This window comes from Cupressus sempervirens, chromosome 4 (assembly GCF_028749045.1).
Source record: "Cupressus sempervirens isolate cs-2001-9-10 chromosome 4, ASM2874904v1, whole genome shotgun sequence".
NCBI lineage: Eukaryota > Viridiplantae > Streptophyta > Pinopsida > Cupressales > Cupressaceae > Cupressus > Cupressus sempervirens.
Window position 1 is genome coordinate 447821974 of NC_143121.1, and position 21852 is coordinate 447843825.

A 21852-nucleotide genomic window follows, 5' to 3' on the forward strand; every position below is an offset into this window, starting at 1 on the left:
AGGTTAGAGATTTAACCTTGTGAAACCATAAATCAAGTTATTCGCCACTTCGCAATGTAAACCCTGGGTTAGACCTAATCCTTTGCGATGAAGCGATGAACGAAGCGCATGCATGGGGTCCACTGAGACACATGACATGAGGTCGTATTCTCACATTAGTGAAACTTCATGCAATTCTAAAAAGCAAGGATACGACAACCCTTGGTTCTAAACAATCTAACAAAAGAGATTAAAACTGAAACTACCCCTATTTTTTGCACTGTCACAACCTAGGCCTTTGAAACCTTTTAGAAGGAATGCATCAATTGAATTTCTTTGCTTTATCCAATGAACAATTCCTTCAAAACATTGATTAATATTAACATCTGCATACCTTGCAACGATGTGACCACTAAACTTTCAAATGCTCATTCGGATGAGATACATCAAACAAATACTTGTTTTATCGATCAAATATCATGAAACTCATTAGAAACCTGAACTTTACCATTTTTGTTGACATTTCAATCCTTCTTGCAGTGTGCCACGTGCTAGCTTTTTATTTGTTTACCTTTGCTCTAGCTTCACCATCTGGGCCCACTTGGACACGTGTCCTCACATCATATTCTTGCATTAGTTAAAAACCCTACAACTTAAATATGTGAAATATGATAATCGTCGATCTTCCCAGATCCAATGATTAAGAAAATGCATACCTTTTCAACAGTATTTAATGTTAAAGTTGAATCACATCATGCCACCTAGAAAATCGTTCTAACGGCATCACTTTCGATGCTTTGTGTTATGAATAGGGCCCGTTGAGACACATGTCATCTCATCATATTCTCACATTAGCTAAACTTCATGCAATTTCAGAATGCAAGAATACGAGAATCATTGATTGTACTAATCAAACGACTGGGAAGATGTGTTTCTGTACATTGATCAGAAACCAAAGAGGGGTCCACTACAACAGGTGTCGACTTTATCACGTGCTCACAACTTAAACCTTGAAGCCTATTTCGATAGAAATCACCTCGATTGAGATGAGCATACTTCATTCGATGAAGTATCCTTGCCACAATGCAAAAAGGCGACCCTTATGAACTTGGCCCACCCTAACATGCAGTAGCTTGTTGTATTCTCACAATGGCTAAAGTTCGAGCATCTTGAGAAAGTGAAAATATGACAGTCGTTGATCTCTCCAGATCCAATGATCATAATAAAACTCAGGCCCCCGTGCATTAATCCATACCCTAGTCAATCAGGAACTGCCATTGTGCCAATGCACTCTGACATTGAACAACCACATCAACAAGTTCATCCATATGGCACCTTGTTGCATCTCTGCAACTTTAACTTGTGATTACACATTAACCCTAGCGACCATGCAACTTGTTGTATTTCACCACTTTGCAATGTAAATTCAGGGTTAGCCTTAACTCAGTACAACCTTGTGATAAAGCCAAACTTTTAACCATGATTGCTCAGTCGCAACTTAACACTAACTCGAGCTCTTAACCCTGCGACTGGGCAAACAAGTGTTTCGCAATGTCACTACCTTAACTATGGTCTATGCTTTAACCTGTTTGATCATGCGAAAACAATGGAGATCTTGAACTACTTGTGCAACCTAAGAATGACAGCTAGCATGAAATGTTGCGAAGACAAACTGACTATGGATTTAGTTGTTTCGCGCCTTTGCGGTTTATCTGAGGGTTAATCCATTTACTGCAATGACTAGGTGATAGAAGGGTAGTCACACAATCATGACTTAGATCTTTCTAAGGATATAACATGAAAACATGAAGGGTATGGTTACACTTAGGGATATAAAAAGGGCAAAGCTTACTTATTGGTTAGACTTGCATGACAATTCTGATTTGAATAAGTCAATTTGACCGTTAGACATGTCTGCCACCCAAAAAATTCAAATATTGGCAAGGGGAAGAAAAATGGCTAACAGGTACCACGTGGTTGGGAGGCATAACTACCTATACCACTGTTGGGGACTAGTGTACAGTGATGATCTATTTCCACTTTGAGATCGATGTTGGATATTCACTTGGTACTTCGATGTATCTAGAGTATGTTTCCTTGTGATTTATGTTTGACTTTGGATGGATTTGATATCATGTTTAGATTACGATTAGTACGTATTTGATGTATTCCTTTATGATGATGATGTATCATATTGCTAGATGATATTTCTTACCACTGCCTTGGATTAGTTATGTTATTGGTAGATTAGCATGTTAGATATACTTGTTCTTATGATTTTATTTGATGGTTATTGGTAAGAATGATCTCATGACACAACTCCAACTATCTTGTTGGCAATTTGAGATTCATGTTCAGGGGATGGCTAGGGCCTTTGAGATCTCATGATGCCATTATGGTTGGGAGGAAACGAACACGATTGTTTTTAGTTTGGTGGCTTCATTGTTGGTGCCTTCTTGTGTTATTTGATTTATGCACATGTATGTTCATTGCGATGTTGCTTTCCACAGATTACATTAAATGCTATGGATTAGATGTTTGAGATATTTGATCTCCTTTATGCTTTCGAGTGTTTGTGCCTCGACATTGGTGACTCTGGTACTCCCTAATGTGGAGGTTTTAACTCTATCTTCCTTCTAGAATTGTTGACGAGCTTTTTTCTTATAAGCCTAAGCGAGATTGGTTTAGCATTGGACGATACTGTTAAAGTATCGAACGACTATAGGGAGAAATATCGTGCGATACTGGAATGCATCACAAGACAGTAACAAGTTCTATCGTGTGACACTAGTATCCACGGTAATGGTAAAGTATATCATGCGATATTAGAAAGTATTGCATGGTAGTTGTAAGAAGTATCGCACGATACTGGAAAAGTATCGCATGGCAGTAGTGAACACTATCGTACAACATTGGAAAAGCATCACATGGTTTCTATGCAAAAACTTGCTTGGGCAAACAAGAAGCATTTTCAGACTTGTCATATGAGTTTCGAAAGGTGTTTTGGATATCCTATTGGATTACACCCCTTCCTAAGTCTTGACAGTTTGGAGATTAATTGTTCTTGTTTGGTTGACTTTCATAGTTGGTTATTGAACACATTGGTAAGTAATGATGCTTCGAGATCGCTGGTTGCTTGGATTATTTGGTTAAGTCTTCCGTTGCGATCTTCTGATCGGTTGCATGTTGATGTTGTTTGAATCTGTGCTTGATACTTTTTTATTAAAAAAAATGGTCTTTTATTTATCCTTGTTTCGAGGATCTTTGGGTAGGGCATTACATTAGAATAATTTACTTTAATAAGTAAAAACAATTGAGATCCAATATGGTTCTTGCTCAATGTCTGAATTTTTAAACTTTTTATCATGTCAAACTTGGGAACCTGCTTGTTGAAGATCCGGTTAGTCATATGTTTAAAAGTTCACATAAATTTATCATCCTAAGGCTTTGATGACAATAGAATATAAGTTCAGTATACTTTTCATCATGGTGTAGGTTTTATTGAGGCTATAGATGAACCAGGTCTAACATTCTGAGCTGCTAAGTTTGATAGTATACTAGACCTTAGGTTACAACAAATTTTTGTGCAAAATGTTACACCAATTGAGCTCCCAGCAGTGTATTTTGTGTAAAATGGAAGAACTATATTCTTTCCCCAGAAAGAAGAGTGGTCAAATTAAGATTCAACTTCTTTAACGGGTTAATATATTATTGAATGAAGACACCTGATTTTCATGTTGCCCAATATTTAGATCCCTTGGGTCAAGGTCCAAATTAATGGATTTACCAAACCAGAGATTGTGCTAGATCTTATTGCAAATATTCAAACCTGGTTTCCACAAAATGATTTTTATGAGGACTAATCTGTAGCCAAACAAACAAAAAACTTTTAAACTTATGTAGTATTAAAAGATTTTTATATAAAAAGGCGAACACCTCTTTATAGTTATACAATTATAGTTATGCAATTCAAATTTTACTGTCACAAGAACAATATTTTACAATGTGATTAAATATTTGATTTTCAATGCATTTTTTTATCATATTAAATACGAACTTTCACATGTTTAAACAAGCTTCACAAATTTTATCCATATTTTCTTATTAGACGACTGTATATAAATAAAATTATTTGACATAAATTAAAACAAATCGTAATAACTTAGCCAGAATCTGGAAATCTTTGTTAAGCTCTTCCACCTTTCCCTTCACACAGATCACATGGAATATATCCTGAACCCTCACAATAAGGGCATTTGGCTTCTTCTACCCACTCCAAGAACTGCAATACATGATCCATGTATACAAATAGAAATGAGACATGAGAAAAGATGAGAGATAGTTAAAAATGGTAAAGCATAATACTATTATCATTAGATGTCTAACCTGCTCTTCGACATTCAGTTCGCCAGAGCCTTCACATTCTGTAGAGAAACATGAGTAGAAACTTGTGACTTGGATGGACTTTGGGCAGAGCATCATTTAGAAAAATAACATGTTTGTCAAAGGGAAAGGGAAAAGGAGAGGGTACCTGTACACATCATTTTGCCTTCCCCTCGACAACTAAAACACTTTGCAGTTGTCCCAACTTTGGTACCACCATTTTGTTTGTTTCTAAGCCTTTGAGGTTCTTCCCACCTGTTTTCTCCAAGCAGATATACTCGTTTCTCAGATACTTCAACTACTTCTCCTTGACTTATTATGGCCTGTTCGATCTTTGCAATTTCTGTTACCGTTGGTTTTTTTACAGAGCCATTTGCCTTTTCCTGTAAGGAACAATGCCACCTTTAACCAAAAAGAACTCAAGGGAATATTGGAACAATTTTATGGACATTTGGAACTAAGATAATTTGACTACTTGTTATGAAATCGTGAACATAACTCTATATCTTGAATTAGATATTCCTCTTTTCAATTAAAACTAGAAATGTTCAGGGAATGAGATTCAGTGAAGCCAGAAAAGCACAGGGAAGGTCATTTTTGCAAGTTTGCATATAGTAAGCGACTTCTTTTCTCTCTTCTCTACTACCCATGATAACCCCTCACTTCTTAAGCAGGAAACCTTTGATGAAAAAAAAATCAATAGTAAGCAGAGAATTTTGAAATTTTTTTCTATTGATGAACAACGTTGATAAGAAAATGCGGTCTAGGAGCACTGATGCTTTAGCACAAATCTAATGAATAGTGCTAATGAATTGATGCCTAGTACAAGTTTTATTTTCTAATGTAATATGAGTGATAGAATCAAACAACCCGGTTCTCTGATCTTAATTAGATTAAACTGAACAAAGTTGTAAGAACAACAAAGGAAAGACAAATTTGTGCTACAGCCAACACCAGACATATGACATTAGGTCATGAATTTCTATTTTATGATCCATCACATTACTAGCCATCAAAAAAATATGTAAGATATAAAAGGTCATAGTGAGCTTACCTTCTCTGGCAATGGAACAGAAGCACCATTACTCAGTTCTTCAGTATCCAGCATTTCGTCCCCTAACAATTTTGCCAAGAGCTCTGGTGTCATCTTTCCGTCCTCTACGACCCCTAGGGTTGCCTGTTGAAACATATACAATGGATTTCAATTCTAAGCCCGGTACTACATGAGTAAGAGACGATATGGAATTGATTAAATCTTGCTTATTTTTCTCCTTGATTAGTCATAGCCATCCTATCATTTTTGCTAAGTTCAAAATGAATCTTACCCATCAAAAGTGTTCCCTTCGAATTCAAGTTATCCCTTCCCCTCAGTACACTCAAAAGAAAATAATATGAAAATAAAATCCTAATGAAAAGCTAAAACATATTTACTGGTTCTGTGGCTGCAACTATTTTGAGAAATCTTACTGTCCAACAAATGTTGTTGCTGCTTACACAGCACAGCACTCTCACTAGTTACTCTTACTAGTTTACTGCAAGTGGAAAGAAGGGAAAAAAAATTAAAATAAAGAGTTACACAATAGAATCTAGAAAAGAAGAGTAATTGATTTTATGAATTGTGGAAATCTACTTGTTCTTAATCCTATTATAATTGGTTAAATTAGGATTCCATCCTCAGCTTAGGGGCTATAATGATGTTTTTCAAGGTAAATTTGGAGAAATCCCATAAATGTCCAGTCACACAATCATTAATACAAACTAAAATCAGCACATCAATGCAATTTGCTGCACATTTAATGGGAACAATAAGTGTTGAGACAGATAATAGTAATTGCACCAGTGTAAAAGACAAGACAGATATACAAATAGAACTATGAATATTATAAATTTTAAGGCAATCGCAAGGTTTCCTAGCCTCTAATAATAAATTTATACAATTTGGTTTTAAGCATTCAACTGTCTAATGCTAACTGAGACTTCTATTGCTAGCTCTGTAAAAAGTGTGCCAGCACACTTAAAACATATGATTTATTCCAGCATTCTTCTTTAATAAATAATTTCTCTAGCATATCCTTAAATAATAGATGATCAAATAGATAGATTAATAACAATAATATATATATATATATATATATATATATATATATATATATAATGAATAGTTCCTTCCTTATATTAAAAAAATACAATATTCACAAAAAAAGGGGTAGGGGGATATAGGATCACCCCGCGAGTTCATATGGCTACTGGCCAGAAATCAGCTATTCATAAAAAAACTGTAGAAAACAACAGAAAACAAAGAAATCCTCAAGCTTCATCAAATTTCTCCACCATTCTAAAATCCACAAGCTGTCTCGACTGGCAAAATTTCCAAATTCTACTCTATTAAATTCCGGAGTTCTCAAATGTCATGTTCTCAAACTCTGGAATTTTTTGATCCCTTTAAAAAGCAAAGGCAATCCATATTTACTTGTAGTTGTACCTTCACACTGACTTGAGAATTCATTTTTCTTTAGAATTAGTTCTCCATCCAACTCTACAACAAACTCTATCTTACATGGATCAGCTCTCAAAATGCTCTCACCTTTTTTAACACTCTCAAAAACAAATTCAAAAGATGCTTTCTCTATCTATGTTACATATTCAATTGAAGAAGATTGCATGATGTTAGCAATCTCTGAGAAAAACAACTAATTTTTAAGAATCTAGTTTTAATGAAATCATCTAATTGTCAAAATAAAACTAACTTTTTTAAGAAATCTAAAATTGATGAAAGCATGTAATTGCCCAACTAAAACTAACCTATCTAATATTGCTAACCACCTATCTAATGCTAACTGAAGCTCTACTATCAGCTATCTAAAAGACTGCGAGAGTAGTTGCAACACATGATTTAATCATTTATACCAAGTTCCAACAATAAAGATATGTGTGAAACAAAAGGAGAGTAATTACTGGAAATAGGGAAAAGAGGTGTAAATGAGCACTCACTTGCCATGACTTCACAGCCCTTTGAGTACCTCCATCAAAACTGGAATACTCCATATCATCCTCTCCCGGATAGAAACCCAACTTTTGTAATGCTTCCTGTCAGTCTCAAACCCAAACCATAAATAAAATCTCTCTTGCCCTCTTTAATATGAATGTGAATGTGAATATGATTGTCACCTGCATTTCTTTCACAGCTTCTCCTCCGGAGCCCAATTTAAGGGTTTTTCTCTTCTTGGTTTTGGTGTTGGTGCCCTTGCTATCGGTGTAGTTGCGGTTAGTGGATGTGTTAGTGGAGGAGGAGAGAGGGGAATTTTGATCTTGTAAACCGGAAGGGGTAGAAATTTGATCTTTTAAATCGGTAGGAAGGGAAAAGTGATTTTGTACATCGGGAGGGAGGGAAATTTGATCTACCCCATTTGCATTAAAGAGTGGGGAAGGAGGAGGGAAATGTTGTAATAGCTGTAGTTGTCGGGTGAGAGAGGAGATTTGAGACTGAAGAGCGTGGAGTTCTGCACGCCATCGAGCTTCTTCTCTGAACCACCTTGCTTCTTCTCTCAACCAGCGCTGTTCTTCTCGCAGCCAACGCTCCTCCTCTCTTTTCCACCACTCAGAGTCAGAATGAGACTTAGACTCTGCATACACGACGCCTGTAATCCTAGGTTTGCAAGTGGGAAAAGCTCTCCTACTCCTAAATTGCAGTTGATTACGGTGAAATGCGGGAGCAAGTGCAGGGAACTGAAATCCAGAAAGTGCTGCTGAGGATGCCATGTCAATGCGAGGGAGAGTACGACCGCTCACCTCGCAATAACCCCAAAGGAGCTACATTCACCACCGTATTGGAAAATTATCCCTTCGATGTCCATAGAAATGGATTTTTACTATCCGAAAAGGGATTAAAAGCCCTTTTACATAAATATAGGGGGTCCATAAAAAAAAGTGGGCTAATTTTGAAGGTTCAAGTGGAGAACTTGTATTCTTAAAAGAGAGGTCATAAGTTCAAAATTGACTAAGATGTAGGGTATATATGTGTTGTTTGTAGTGTCCAATAGTAGGTTGGGACTAACCTTAACTTGTGTGTGGCGTAAGATTGGTACATATTAGTCTCTAAACCACTTCCTAGCATTTATATGTAATGCCTATTCTTTTACTTTCGGTCACCCCCATTAACTTTGTGTTCCTTCTCATTTACTTGAATTCCTTGTTGCCAACTTTTTAAGCATTCGAGTATTCAATGCTTTAGAACCACACTTTTCTCTATCATAGATGCCCCACTACCAAGACATGTCTTCTCAGTCGTTCTTAATAATAGGCACCAAACATGTTCAATGTTGCCTTGTATTTGTGAAGTCTTATACAAAGGATATGGTTGTTGATATTGGGTTCTTGCTCTTTGTTCCTCATCGATGTCATTGTAATAGCTAAGCTAAGCATGGACAAATGGAATGGTCACCAATGCTTCCTACTAAACATCTTTAATTCTATATTTTTGGGTTGACTTGGTTAAATGCTTATTGGTTTTGATATTTGTATGCTTTTCAAATAAGATGTGGTGTTAATTAGTGCACTATCAGACCCTCATTGAGTGTTGTTTGACCTAGGTGAGGATTTGCACCTAAACTAATGTAATTAATGATGCAGGGGCATCTTAGGTTGCTTTGTTATCCTGCTCATTTTGTTCATCCTTCAGTTGGTGCTGAGTTACTTGGTGCCAAGTTACTGTGGCACTCTTCATGTGCCGAGTTATTCCTTCATGTGTCGAGTTTCCAGTGGATGCTGAGCGATGCCGAGCACCAGTTTCCAGTTGATGCCAAGTTACTTAGTGGGTGACGAGTTACTGTGGCACTCTTCATGTGCCGAGTTTCCAGTGGATGTCGAGTGATGTCGAGCGCCAGTTTCCAGTTGATGCCGAGTGATGCCAAGTGCTAATTTCTAGTTGATGTCGAGTGCCAGTTGATGTCGAGTGCTAGTTTACAATGGGTGTCGAGTTGTCTGTGTATGGTTCCTGTTTGGGCCGACTTTGCTCGCATTGAATTTTGGTATAGGTAGTTATATTTGCTAAGAGCAGACTTGTGGCTTCTCTATGTTCTAGAATGTTCTGTAAGCCGTTTTGGCAAGTATAAATAGAGTGCTTAGGCTTAGATTAAAGGAAAATTTTGGGAGAGTTTAAAAGAGCATGGTATGAGTCTGGAAATGCGAATTTGAAGTTGGATCGTGGATCTGGAAGTTGTATTCTATATCTGTCGTAACCCAGAAGGCCTTACAGCTGGGCATGTATGATGTTTACTTGATGAATTGAATAAATATATCTTGTTCTCTCTCCTTGGTGATGTGTTTGTGTTGTATTTTTCGTTGTGTTAACTCTTGCAGGGTGGTTTGGATAGCTGGGTGAGCCTTTGGCCCTAGTTATTTGACCTCTTTCCTATGTCAGTTGGTATCAGAGCTTGAGATTCATCCTTGTGGAGATTGGATTGTGTAGAACCCTGATTTGGATTTGGTTGTAGGGTGGCAGATCTGCGGATTTGACCTATAACTTGCAAAGGGTTATGATCTTGCAAGAACCTGATTTGAGAAGATGGTTCATGGTAAAGGAAATAATGTTGATAATGCTATATTGGATCAGTTGAGATAAATTGTAGCCAGATTAGACATTGTAGAGACGGCCCAGAGGAGAGGAGCACATCTTGATGATGTAAGTGATGATGAAGCAGCAGCACCAAACCCTAATCAAGAACCTAAAGAAGACCAAGATGAAGCAAGATTGTTGAGAGTATTGTCTAGAGTGAATTCAAAGCCCACTGTAGAAGTTGTTCCTTATGATGGAAAATTGGACACCAATGTTGTGTTGGATTGGATCTCTGATATGGAGAAGTTCTTTGATTATGACAACACTCCTGATAATAGAAAGGTGAAGATTGCAGTCACTAGGTTGAAAGGTCATGCATCTCTATGGTGGGAGCACTTACAAACTGATAGACAAAGGAGAGAAAAGGAGAAGATCAAAACTTGGCTGAAGATGGTGAACAAGGTAAAGAACAAATTCCTTCCTGCTGATTACCAACTTAGCTTATTGAGAAAGATGCAAAATTTGAAACAAAAAGACATGACTGTGAAAGAGCATACTGAGGAATTCTATAGATTAGATATCAGATCTAGACATGTGGATGATGATGTTGAGAAAATTGCAAGGTACATTAATGGATTGAGATCTGGAATACAAGATGAAATAAGTTTTGTGAAGCTAGAAAGTGTAGAAGAAGCATATCAATATGCCTTGAAAGCTGAGGAGATCTTGACAAAGAAGCAGGAACAAAGACAAAGAGGTAGAGGTGGTAGATTCCAAAGAGGCAGAGGTAGATCTTATGGAGAAAGTGGCAGATCTAACAGTTCTATGCAGGATAAAGGCAAATATGAATGGAAGAATGATGACTAAGGCAAGACTAAATGGAAAAGTGGTAATTCTTACCAAGGAGGCACTAATTCTTACCAAGGAAGAGGTAATTCTTATTCTAGAGGTGGATTTCATGGTAATTGTTTTAGATGTGGCAAAGAAGGGCATAGATCCTTTGAATGTAGATCTTCTGAAGGTGGGAAGAATAATAGAAATGCTATGATTCAAGAAGACATTGAGAGTTCACCAAGTGGACTTGAGGCTGGAGAAAATTTGATGGTGAGAAGAACCTTATGTAATAAGGGAGGTGATGAGGAACCTGTTTTAAGGAGAATTCTTTTCAAGACAAGATGTAAGATGGCTGGAAAATGTTGTAAAGTGATCATTGATAGTGGAAGTTCTACAAATTTGGCATCAAAAGAGCTAGTTACAAAGTTGCAGTTACAGAGGCTGAAACATCCCAAAACTTATCATGTTTCATGGATAAAAAAATGAGCATAAGATATTGGTAAGTGAGCAATGCCTTGTGAAGTTCAAAATTGGACATTACTTTGATGAATTTTTGTGTGATATTATGCCCATGGATTGTTGTGATATTTTGTTGGTTAGACCTTGGCAATATGATAGATATGATGTACATGATGGAAGATTGAATCAATATACTCTTTAGGTAAATGGGAAGAAGCAAACATTGTTTCCTTTGATCGAAAGTCCACATGAGGTTAATTGTACTGCTATAAAAATTTGCATGGTTAATGGGAAACAATTTGATAAGGAAGTGAAGAAGAATCATGTTTTTTTCGCTATAATTCCAAGAAAATCGAGTTTTTTCAATGGAGACCGAGTGCCAAAAAACAATGGTAACCAAGTGCTAGTCAATGGTGACCAAGGGACAGCAAAAACCAATGGAAGCCGAGTACTAGGAGAAATTGCAGAGTTGCTAAATGAGTATAAAGAAATTATTGCTGATGATATTCCTGATGGTTTACCTCCTATAAGAAGTATGAGTCATTGTATGGATCTGATTCTTGGAGCTAGTTTGCCAAACAAAGCACCATATAGATTGACACCTGGAGAGAATGAAGAACTTAATAGACAAGTGCATGAGTTTTTGCAAAAAGGTTTGATCAGAGAAAGCTTGAGTCCATGTGTTGTACCTATTGTATTAGCACCTAAAAAGAATGGAGAATGAAGAATGTGTACTGATTCCAGAGCCATTAACAAGATAATAGTGAAATATAGGTTTCCTATGCCGAGGATGGATGACATAATGGATTGTTTGAGTGGAGCAAAGTATTTTACCAAGATTGATTTGAAGAGTGGTTATCATCAGATCAGAATCAGAGAAGGTGATGAATGGAAGACTGCTTTCAAGACAAAAGATGGTTTGTATGAATGGTTGGTTATGCCTTTTGGTTTGACTAATGCACCTAGTACTTTCATGAGGTTGATGAATGAAGTTCTGAAAAGATTCTTGGGTAAATTTGTGATTGTTTATTTGGATGATATTCTGATATTCAACAAGACTAAGTAAGAACATCTTGAGCATATTAGACAAGTATTGCAGAGGTTGAAAGAGGAAAAGTTGCTGATTAATCTGAAAAAGTGTTCTTTTATGCAAGAGGAGATTGTGTATCTAGGATTTGTGATTTCAGCTGATGGATTGAGGATGGATCCTAAGAAGGTTAAAACAATTTTGGAATGGCCTACACCTAAGAATGTGAGCAAGGTAAGATCATTTCATGGTTTGGCTAGTTTTTACAGAAAGTTTATAAATAATTTCAGTGTTGTTTGTAATGCTATGACTGAAACAATGAGGGGAGATAAAAAGGAATTCAAGTGGACACATGGAGTTGATAAGAGTTTTGAGACTTTGAAACAAAAGGTTGCTAAATTACCTGTATTGGCTTTATCTGATTTCAACAAAGTATTTCAAGTTGAATGTGATGCAAATGGTAATGCAATAGGAGCTGTATTAAGTCAAGAAGGTAAGCTTGTTGCTTTCTTTAGTGAAAAGTTGAATGATGCTAAAAGAAAATATTCTATGTATGATCAAGAGTTTTATGCTATTGTTCAAGCATTGAAGAAGTGGAGACAGTATTTGATGTCTAAGGAGTTTGTGTTGTATATTGATCATAAAGCTTTACAATACTTGGAAAGTCAACATAAATTGAATCAAAGACATATGAAGTGGGTTGAGTATTTGCAGAGTTTTACATTTGTGATCAAGCATAAGAGTGGGGTTACTAACAAAGTTGCTAATGCATTGAGTAGAAGATGTTCTTTGTTGACTGAAATGAAGGTTGAAGTTCTTGGTTTTGATGAAATGAAAGAATTGTATGATGTTGATCCTAATTTTTCTGAGGCGTGGAGAGAGTGCAAAGCACCAAATCTGATAGATCACATAAGTAAGTATGATGAGTATTTCATTCAAGAAGGTATGTTGTTCAAAAGAATTTAGTTGTGTATTCCTAGAAGTTCTATGAGGTTGAATTTGATTAAGGAAAAGCATAGTGGTGGATTAGCTGGACATTTTGGAATAGATAAGACATTGAGTTTGTTGAAAGAGAAATATTATTGGCCACAAATGTATAAGGATGTTCAAAAATGTGTAAAGAGTTATGGAGTTTGTCAAGTTGCAAAAGGAGTGAGTCAAAATACTGGTTTGTATACACCTATTATTGTTCTTGAGAAACCTTGGACTGGCATTAGTATGGATTTTGTTCTTGGATTGCATAAAACAGTGAAGGGGTATGATTTCATATTTGTTGTAGTAGACAGATTTCCTAAGATGGCTCATTTTATAGTATGTAAGAAGACATCAGATGTCGAGCATGTTGTTGAACTTTTCTTTAACGAGATTGTGAGATTGCATGGATTACCAAGAAGCATTATTTCAAATAGAGACAGTAATTTTGTTGGTTATTTTTGGAAGACTTTGTGGAAGAAGATGGGTACTGAATTGAAGTTTAGTTCTACATTCCATCCACAAACAAATGGACAGACAGAGGTTGTGAATAGAAGCTTGGGTAATTTGCTGAGATGTTTAGTTGGGAATAAGCTGAGTAATTGGGAGATGGTATTGGCACAAGCTGAATTTGCATATAACAATTCTGTGAATAGGAGTACAGGGAAGACACCTTTTGAGATTGTTACTGAAATGCATCCTAGAGGTATATTAGATTTGAGAGATGTTGCTAGTGAAGAAAAGAAAAGCACTGCTGATTTCATGGAATCTTTGCATAAGGAAGTGATGTTGAGGCTGGAACAAAGTATTCAGAAGTATAAGGAGAATGCTAATCAGTCTAGAAGACACCATGATTTTCAAGTTGGTGATGAGGTGATGGTTCATCTAAAGAAAGGAAGATTCCCAGTTGGAACATATAGCAAGCTGAAGATGAAGAAATTTGGACCTTGTAAGATCTTGAAGAAGTTTGATAGTGGTAATGCTTATAAAGTTGAGTTACTTGATGACATGGATATATCTCCTATATTTAATATTGCTGATTTGTATAAGTATCATGAATTAGAGGATGAAGTTGTTATACTAGATGATTATCCTAAGAAACAAATTGAGGAAGTTGAATAGATATTGGATCAAAGAGTTGGCAAGAGTACAAGAGGAAAAGATTACTATGAATATTTGGTGAAGTGGAAGAACAAAACTATTGAAGATGCTTCATGGATTTCTCAATTTGAGTTGGATTCAGCTCAGGTTGGGACATCTCAATGATTTAGGAGAATCATTTCTTTCAACCCCGATTGTCTGATGCAGAAGCATCCTGGGTTGCCTTGTTATCCTGCTCATTTTGTTCATCCTTTAGTTGGTGTCGAGTTACTTAGTTGGTGCCAAGTTACTATGGCACTCTTCATGTGCCAAGTTATTCCTTCATGTGTCGAGTTTCCAATGGATACTAAGTGGTGTCGAGTGCCAGTTTCCAATTGATGCCAAGTTACTTAGTTGGTGCCAAGTTACTATGGCACTCTTCATGTGCCGAGTTATTCCTTCATGTGTCAAGTTTCCAGTGGATGCCGAGTAATGCTAAGTGCCAATTTCTAGTTGATGCCAAGTGATGCCGAGCGCCAGTTTCCAATTGATGCCGAGTGCTAGTTTATAGTGGGTGTCAAGTTGTTTGTATCTAGTTCCTATTTAGGTCGACTTTGCTTGCATTTAATTTTGGTATAGGTAGTTATATTTTCTAAGAGCTGACTTGTGGCTTCTCTATGTTCTAGAATGTTTTGTAAGCCATTTTGGAAAATATAAATAGAGTGCTTAGGCTTAGATTAAAGGAAAATTTTGGGAGAGTTTAAAAGAGTAGGGTATGAGTCTGGAAATGCAAATTTGAAGTTGGATCATGCATCTGGAAGTTGTATTCTATATCTGGCCGTAACCCAGAAGGCCTTATGGCTGGGCATGTATTTTGTTTACTTGATGAATTAAATAAAGGTATGTTGTTCTCTCTCCTTGGTGTTGTGTTTGTGCTGTGTTTTTCGCTATGTTAACTCTTGCAGGGTGGTTTGGATAGCTAGGTGAGCCTTTGGCCCTAGTTATTCGACCTCTTGCCTGCATCAATTAACCATGACAAATTGTTGTCTATTTTCATTAACGATTTTCTAGATTTTTGTTTGTTTGTGATCTACTATATTTACTAACTTAAGCTTTTGTGATTTCATGGTCTCTTCTTTTAGTAATGATTTTTGGCTTAAGTTTTCATTGACATTCTATAATTTCAATTCAAATATATGAGGCTTTTTGTTTCTTCAACATTATACTGAAAATATTTGAAAGAATGCAAACTTCAAAGTTGTTTATGAGCATGGATGTATTTTACATATTTTAATACATTTGTTCTTTATGAAAACTATGAGCTTTCTTGTATAGGTAAAAGAAGCTAAAGGGTGTGCACTTGATATATTAAGATATTTAAGATATTACATAGTATATTTTTGTTGACCATGGGCGACAATACAAAAGCCACATGATCAAACTTTAGTGTTACATGCAGATACACATGTCAGTAGCATGGGTGCCAAAAAGTAAATTTAATCTAATTTTCCACTTGGTGTTGTTGGGGGTACTTCTATTTTTCCTCTTTCCAAAGTTCTTTGGAAGCAATAGAGCTACCACTTGTCAGTGAGTACTTCCCCATTTTTTTCTTATAAAGAGTGTCAAGTATTGTACCCACATAGATATTTTCACAAAGAAAATGATGAAGTTCGATGCAGGTTCCACTTAACTGGCAATGTCTCAGCTAAGCTTTATCAAGGAAAGGGTATCAACCTTCATACTTTTAAGCCATAATGTTAAATGTCAACAGGAGAAGGTCACTCTTCCATTCATGAGAGAATCAATTATGATGAATACATCATATACTCAAGTAGTTGCAACTTCTTCATGATGAATTTTGCACATGGCATCATTGTTGAAATATTTTTGTTACAATGGGTGGAAATGTAGTATATTGGGCTAGTCGTATTTAAGCTAGAGGGCTTAGTTGTTTTAAGCATTTTAGAATTTATGGAAAAAAGATTGATATGTTTAGTATTTGTTAAGACTTGATATATAACTCATGATTTTATTATTTTTTATGTTAGTTTCCAAATCAAAAGATTATCCAACCCTAAAAATGTTGGAGTATGGGGGACACTTGTGGTGGGGAAGGGGGTGTGAAACAATGTCCCATAATTCTAAAATCTCTTTTTCAGTGAATAGCTCTTATGAGTTGAATCTCATAAGAGTATAAAATATCTCAAAATAATGTTGCAATAAGATCAATTGAACATGATAAAAAATAGTTCATGCAAGATTAATAGATACAGATATTTTCATGAGTGGAAAACCCTCAAATGGATGAAAGTCCACTTTAAAATGCCTCAATGGCATATAAATCAAACTCCTAGTTTACAAAGTCTCACTAGCTTAATCTTTTTAACTAAGAAATAAATGTGCCTCTTGGGTAGTTGGGAAATGCCTCAATTGAAAACAACATTAAAATCAAATGTACAAAATATGAGATCTCTTTTAAGACATTTCATCTTCTTGGAAACTTCATATGCCTTGAGATTTTGGTTTACATTCAATCAAAAAATGTATACATCACAATGATTGACATCACGAAGTATTTAGACCATGTTTTTAATAAAGATATGCAAAATTTACAATAGCCAAACAACAAATAAAGAATCTTCACAAGTATATGTCAATATGTTCTACTATTTGGTGGAACTCAACAAATTATTCTAACTATACTCAAAATAGAAACTTATAGCTTATTTCCTTTTGTGATTTTTAAAAACCCTCAAGAAACATTTCATTTTACTAACCCATTTAATTTAAATATTGAAGACCTTTCAATATTTTCTTCTAGAAACCAAAACCTTTTATCCCTCTAGTCCTTTTATATAGTTATTATTCCATACTTTTCAAGATTTAAAAAAAAAAAAAAAAAAAAAGCAACCAAAAATACCTTTTTTCTTCTAACACTTCTCATTATTACTCTAAACATGATTATCAACATATACAAGGTGAATAATAGAGAGAAGAAAAGGATAAACTATTTAACCCCTAACAAACTATGAACAATATGGAACTAACCTTTATTCTTAAGCCTTTGTTTAGTCATAGAAGAGTAGGCCATAAAAGATATCGGTCAAGCACAATATTGACAAATTTAATTTGTTTTAGATTACGGTAAAAGCAAGTTTTGAAGGGACACAAAACCCTTTACAAAAAACTAAAGATAAACATTAAAGCATTACCAAGTTGAAGTGCCTACCCCTAGTTTATATTTTTTCTATTGTTGTCAAACTCTTTTAAGCCAATTTTATGTTTGATGATTAGTAGTATTGTTTTGTGATTATCAGATATTGTTTCAGATTCAATTATTATATGATTAGATTACTTGGTACTCTATAATTCATGTATGCATAATGATTATTCAATGATTTCAGTAATTGATGATGATAAATTAGATGGATTAGTATTTGTCTTCTTATGGATACTTACCCCATATTGCATGTGTATGGTGTGTGTGTTTTTTTTCTTTATGTATAGCATTTCTAATGTGGTTAAGGAAGGGAGTCATAGTCACCTACTAGTCAAGATCTACGTGATACACCACTTCTTGCCATTGCCTATTTAGCTTAGAATATTGTGTTTGTACATGCATGAATTTTATGCAGGTTGGAGGTACCGGGTATCGACTTCCTTGAACTGCTAGGATGAGCGTACCCTATCACATTATCTCAATGGTAAGAGAGGGGAGATAAATTCTTAAGTCCAAATCCCAAACCTTTAAGCCATTTGTCCTAGATAATTAGGGCAAGTATCTAAGTTCAGCACCCTTCGAATGCATTAAATGACGTTAATTCATTATTATAACCCTTTAGTTTGATTTTGTACGTGTTTTCTTTAATGGGTTTTTGTATGTTGTTTTATGAATCTTTAGTAAATTTTCTATTAATCAAGTCTAATTAAAAGATTAAATTAATAATTTAATTTAATGGAAAATTATTATGATATTTTAATATTTAATTATATTTAATTAATTGAAAAATTAATTAAATAAAAATAATTAAAATTGAAGATAAAAGTTATAAGAATATAATTTTAGAGTGTGATAATATTTATTTAATTTAATAATAATATATTTAGAGTTCATTTTTAAATAAATGATAATTATTATTAATATTTAAGTTAATAAATATTTTATCTAGTAAAGTTTCGAAAATAAATTTAAAAGAGAAAATATATTAATTTATTAAAAGTTTTTAGTTCGCACGATGTGTGCATGAGATTAAAATATAAGAAATTAATTAAAAAGATAAAATAAGTAAAATTGTTGGTGTAAATAAGTGTTTACTTATTACACTTACTTAAGTTTTACTTAGGTTAATGCATTATTTAATTATTTTGCATTATTTTATTATTATTTTAGGTGAGACATTTAGGAGTTTGTGAACTCTCATTGAGTTACGCAACTCTAATTATGCACATGGTGTCTACAACACAGGAGTATGCATCATTCACTGAGTTGTCATGATGACAACATAGTTATCCACACTCCTCATTTAACACATGTTGTCTACACCACTGATTTGCATGCTACACCATTGTAGGCTTATCCTCACATCATCGCACTAAATCTCGTGCTTATTGGAGGATAACCCATATTAGGTGGACATGTGCCTGGTTGTATGACATATCATGATGTTGACTTCTATGCATTTTAGAAGCTCTCCTGAGGCCTTTATATTCAGGCACTCCTAGTGTACTCTCAATCTAGTTATTGAATGAATATCATCATTCTGATCATACTCTGTCTATTTTGGTCTATTGTGTGCTTGTGTTGAGTTCTTTAGTTCTTGGGTGAATTCTGGCCTAAGCCAAATTCTTACATGGTATCAGAGCTGAGGAGGATTCTCATCACATAGCCGTTGGAGACCGTTCATGCTTCAGCACCTCAACACAAATTTGAAGGATCCATAGAAATTGGGAGCGTCTAGAGCCAGATCTGACCTCACCATTGCATCTAGAGTGTCGATTCGGTGAAGATAGACTATAAATTCACCTATATTAGGTGAAAGTTGATTGTGAGGCAAAATTTTTTTGCAAACTGGCACCCGAAGGCACCGATTTGCAATTGGGTATGATCAATTTCGGATCTAAATTATTTATTCTCTGCATTTTTTGGGTATTTTTGAATTATTATTTTCAGATTTATTTATTACCCAGTTAGAGAAAAGTTTTTAGTTAAACCGGACTGTGACACCCCGGTTCAGCTTTGTATTTTTGGTGGATTATTTTATTATTTGCAAAGGGTTTTATTAGTTTGTGGGTTATCATTTATTGCAGTGAAGCCCATGCACTAAAATCCACCGACAACCCACATTGTGGTGACCCTCAAACTACCGGCTGACCGAATTTCTAGCAACCGAGAGCAAGCCCTTCACTAGCAGGCATGTTGTTTATATTGTCTCTGCAACAAGTTTAATTTAAACAGTGCATATTCAGCTTCCCCACTGCATGCGGGATATTTTCCCACACAACTCTAGTAGACTTAGTACCCGGTGGTGACCTTATTCGCAGCTTTTCTAGCTGAGTTTGAAAAATTTTGGCTATCCCTTATTTGATAAATTCTTGCCATGATAGCAATAGTTGGGACACATAGAGGTTGTCCTTCCCACCACATGGTAGATTTTGATTGCCTCAGACAGACAGCATCAGGCAGGATGCCACATAATCCTACATAGTTAGGTCCACCTAGAGAGCCTTTGCCAGCACGACAGCGCCACGTCACATCTGACCAGGCTGCCACAACATTGATGACTAGACAGACACGTCACCTTGCCATGCTATCATTTCCATACCGATTGTAGATTTTCATACAGTACAAAAATCTACATCGACTACCACGTTAACCAGTGGGCCAAATTTTTACTGACGTCATCAATTAATTGTCTTAAATATGACACCCATCTAGACATCATTTTAGGGCAAACTGCAACTACTGTGATGGCCATATGATCGTTAAATTTAACCCCATGATTCGCTGATGCAACCCCTCTCTAGATTCATTTTGGTTTTTGTAGTCCAACTTTGGGAGGCCATAACTTGGACATTCGAACTTCAAATTACGTGCAATTTTTTTTGAAATTGGGTAGAATTTTCTAAATTTATCAATGGAGCAGCTATTTTTTGGTTTTGGTTCACAGATTGTTTAGAATTTGTGTTTTTTGGTGACTATACCTGGATAATCCTACATTTTTCAACTTTAAAAGCTCCGTACGGGCACATCTGGAGTCAAAAATAGGTTCCATTTTTTTTGAAAGTGTATATTTTTTTGTCTACTTACCAGATTTGGCATCAGATTGTAGCGTTGTGTGGAAAAAATTGTCACTTTCAGCATAGGGCCTTTCTTTTCTTTGTAATGCTTCAGTATTGTAGCACATTGTAAAGTTTCAAATTTGTACTCCATTAGGAGGTTGTAACAAAAAAATCAAAAGTCCACGAAGGCCAAAATTGGCAAGTGGCCCATTGTAATCGCACTACTGATAAAGTGCCTAAAGCATCTATTTTGGGGGGGTTTCTTGATTTAGTGAAAATGGGGGGTGTTCTTGGTGTTGTGTTCTCTCTTTTCTGCCAATTTCTTTTATTTTCAACATTATGGGCAACTTTAAGTTTCCTAAATTAACTTGTCATAACTATGCTTCGTAGTCAATCAAAATGTTGTATCACTTAATGCATAATGGAGTTTCACAATCTGTAGATGGTACTCTTCCTAAACTAGTAGGTGATAATGTTTTTGCAAGTGAAATTTAAAATTGGGTAGCAATGGATAGAAAAGCCCTAAGTGATATATGTTTGGGGGTAGATGATAAGATCATGTATCAAATCAAGAAATGTACTACATCCAAGGAAGCTTGGGATACCCTTGAAAGCCTTTATGGTAAAGTGTCTAAAGAGGATGTGTTTAAAATTGAAGATGAGTTTGTTTCCTTAGATCCTAAGTCGTATGACTCAATACATGACTTCATCATCAAGGTTAATGAATTAAGGACAAAGCTTACTGATTATGAGAGTTCTATCAAAGATGACAGATTGATCTATCTCATCCATAACAAGATGCCATCAAAGTATTCCACATTTGTATCTTCTTTTAACACCTCAAAGACTACTTAGGGTCTGTCTACAAGAAAGTCACTTTTGATGAATATGCTAAATTGTTGGATGATGAAGAAAAGAAGTTGAAATCAATGGGGATTCTCAAATCACCTCAGTCCAAAGCATTGGTGGCCAATGAGGGTTCTCAACATTCAGCTGGACAATCTTCAAATAAAGGAAAGGGTAAGAAGAAATGGAAGAGCAAATTAGAGGATGCATAAAAGACAACACCTCAATCTAATCAACGAGGCAAGTCCTCGAACAACAATAAGAAAAGGGACAATAATAAGGAGAAGAAGAAGTGTGCTTATTGCAAGAAATCAGGTCATGAAGAGCATTAGTGTTATCTTAAAAAGATTGATGAATTGACCAACATCATGAAGAAACATAATGTTCCATTGCCTAATGCTTACAAGGAGAAGGGATCTTCTTTAGATTCAAAGGGCAA

The 21852-nt window shown here is 35.5% G+C and overlaps 1 protein-coding gene across 1 annotated transcript; it reads right to left on the reverse strand.

Moving 5' to 3' along the window:
* Positions 1–3995: 3995 nt before the first annotated feature.
* Positions 3996–8226, reverse strand: PTAC5 (plastid transcriptionally active 5). Its single transcript, XM_089825440.1, has 6 exons — positions 7531–8226; positions 7354–7449; positions 5417–5539; positions 4511–4745; positions 4366–4403; positions 3996–4261 (listed from the first exon to the last, which is right to left on the reverse strand). The coding sequence occupies exons 1-6, from the start codon at positions 8119–8121 to the stop codon at positions 4166–4168; spliced, it is 1179 nt and encodes a 392-aa protein (XP_089681566.1). The 5' UTR covers positions 8122–8226; the 3' UTR covers positions 3996–4165.
* Between the last annotated feature and the right edge of the window lie 13626 nt (positions 8227–21852).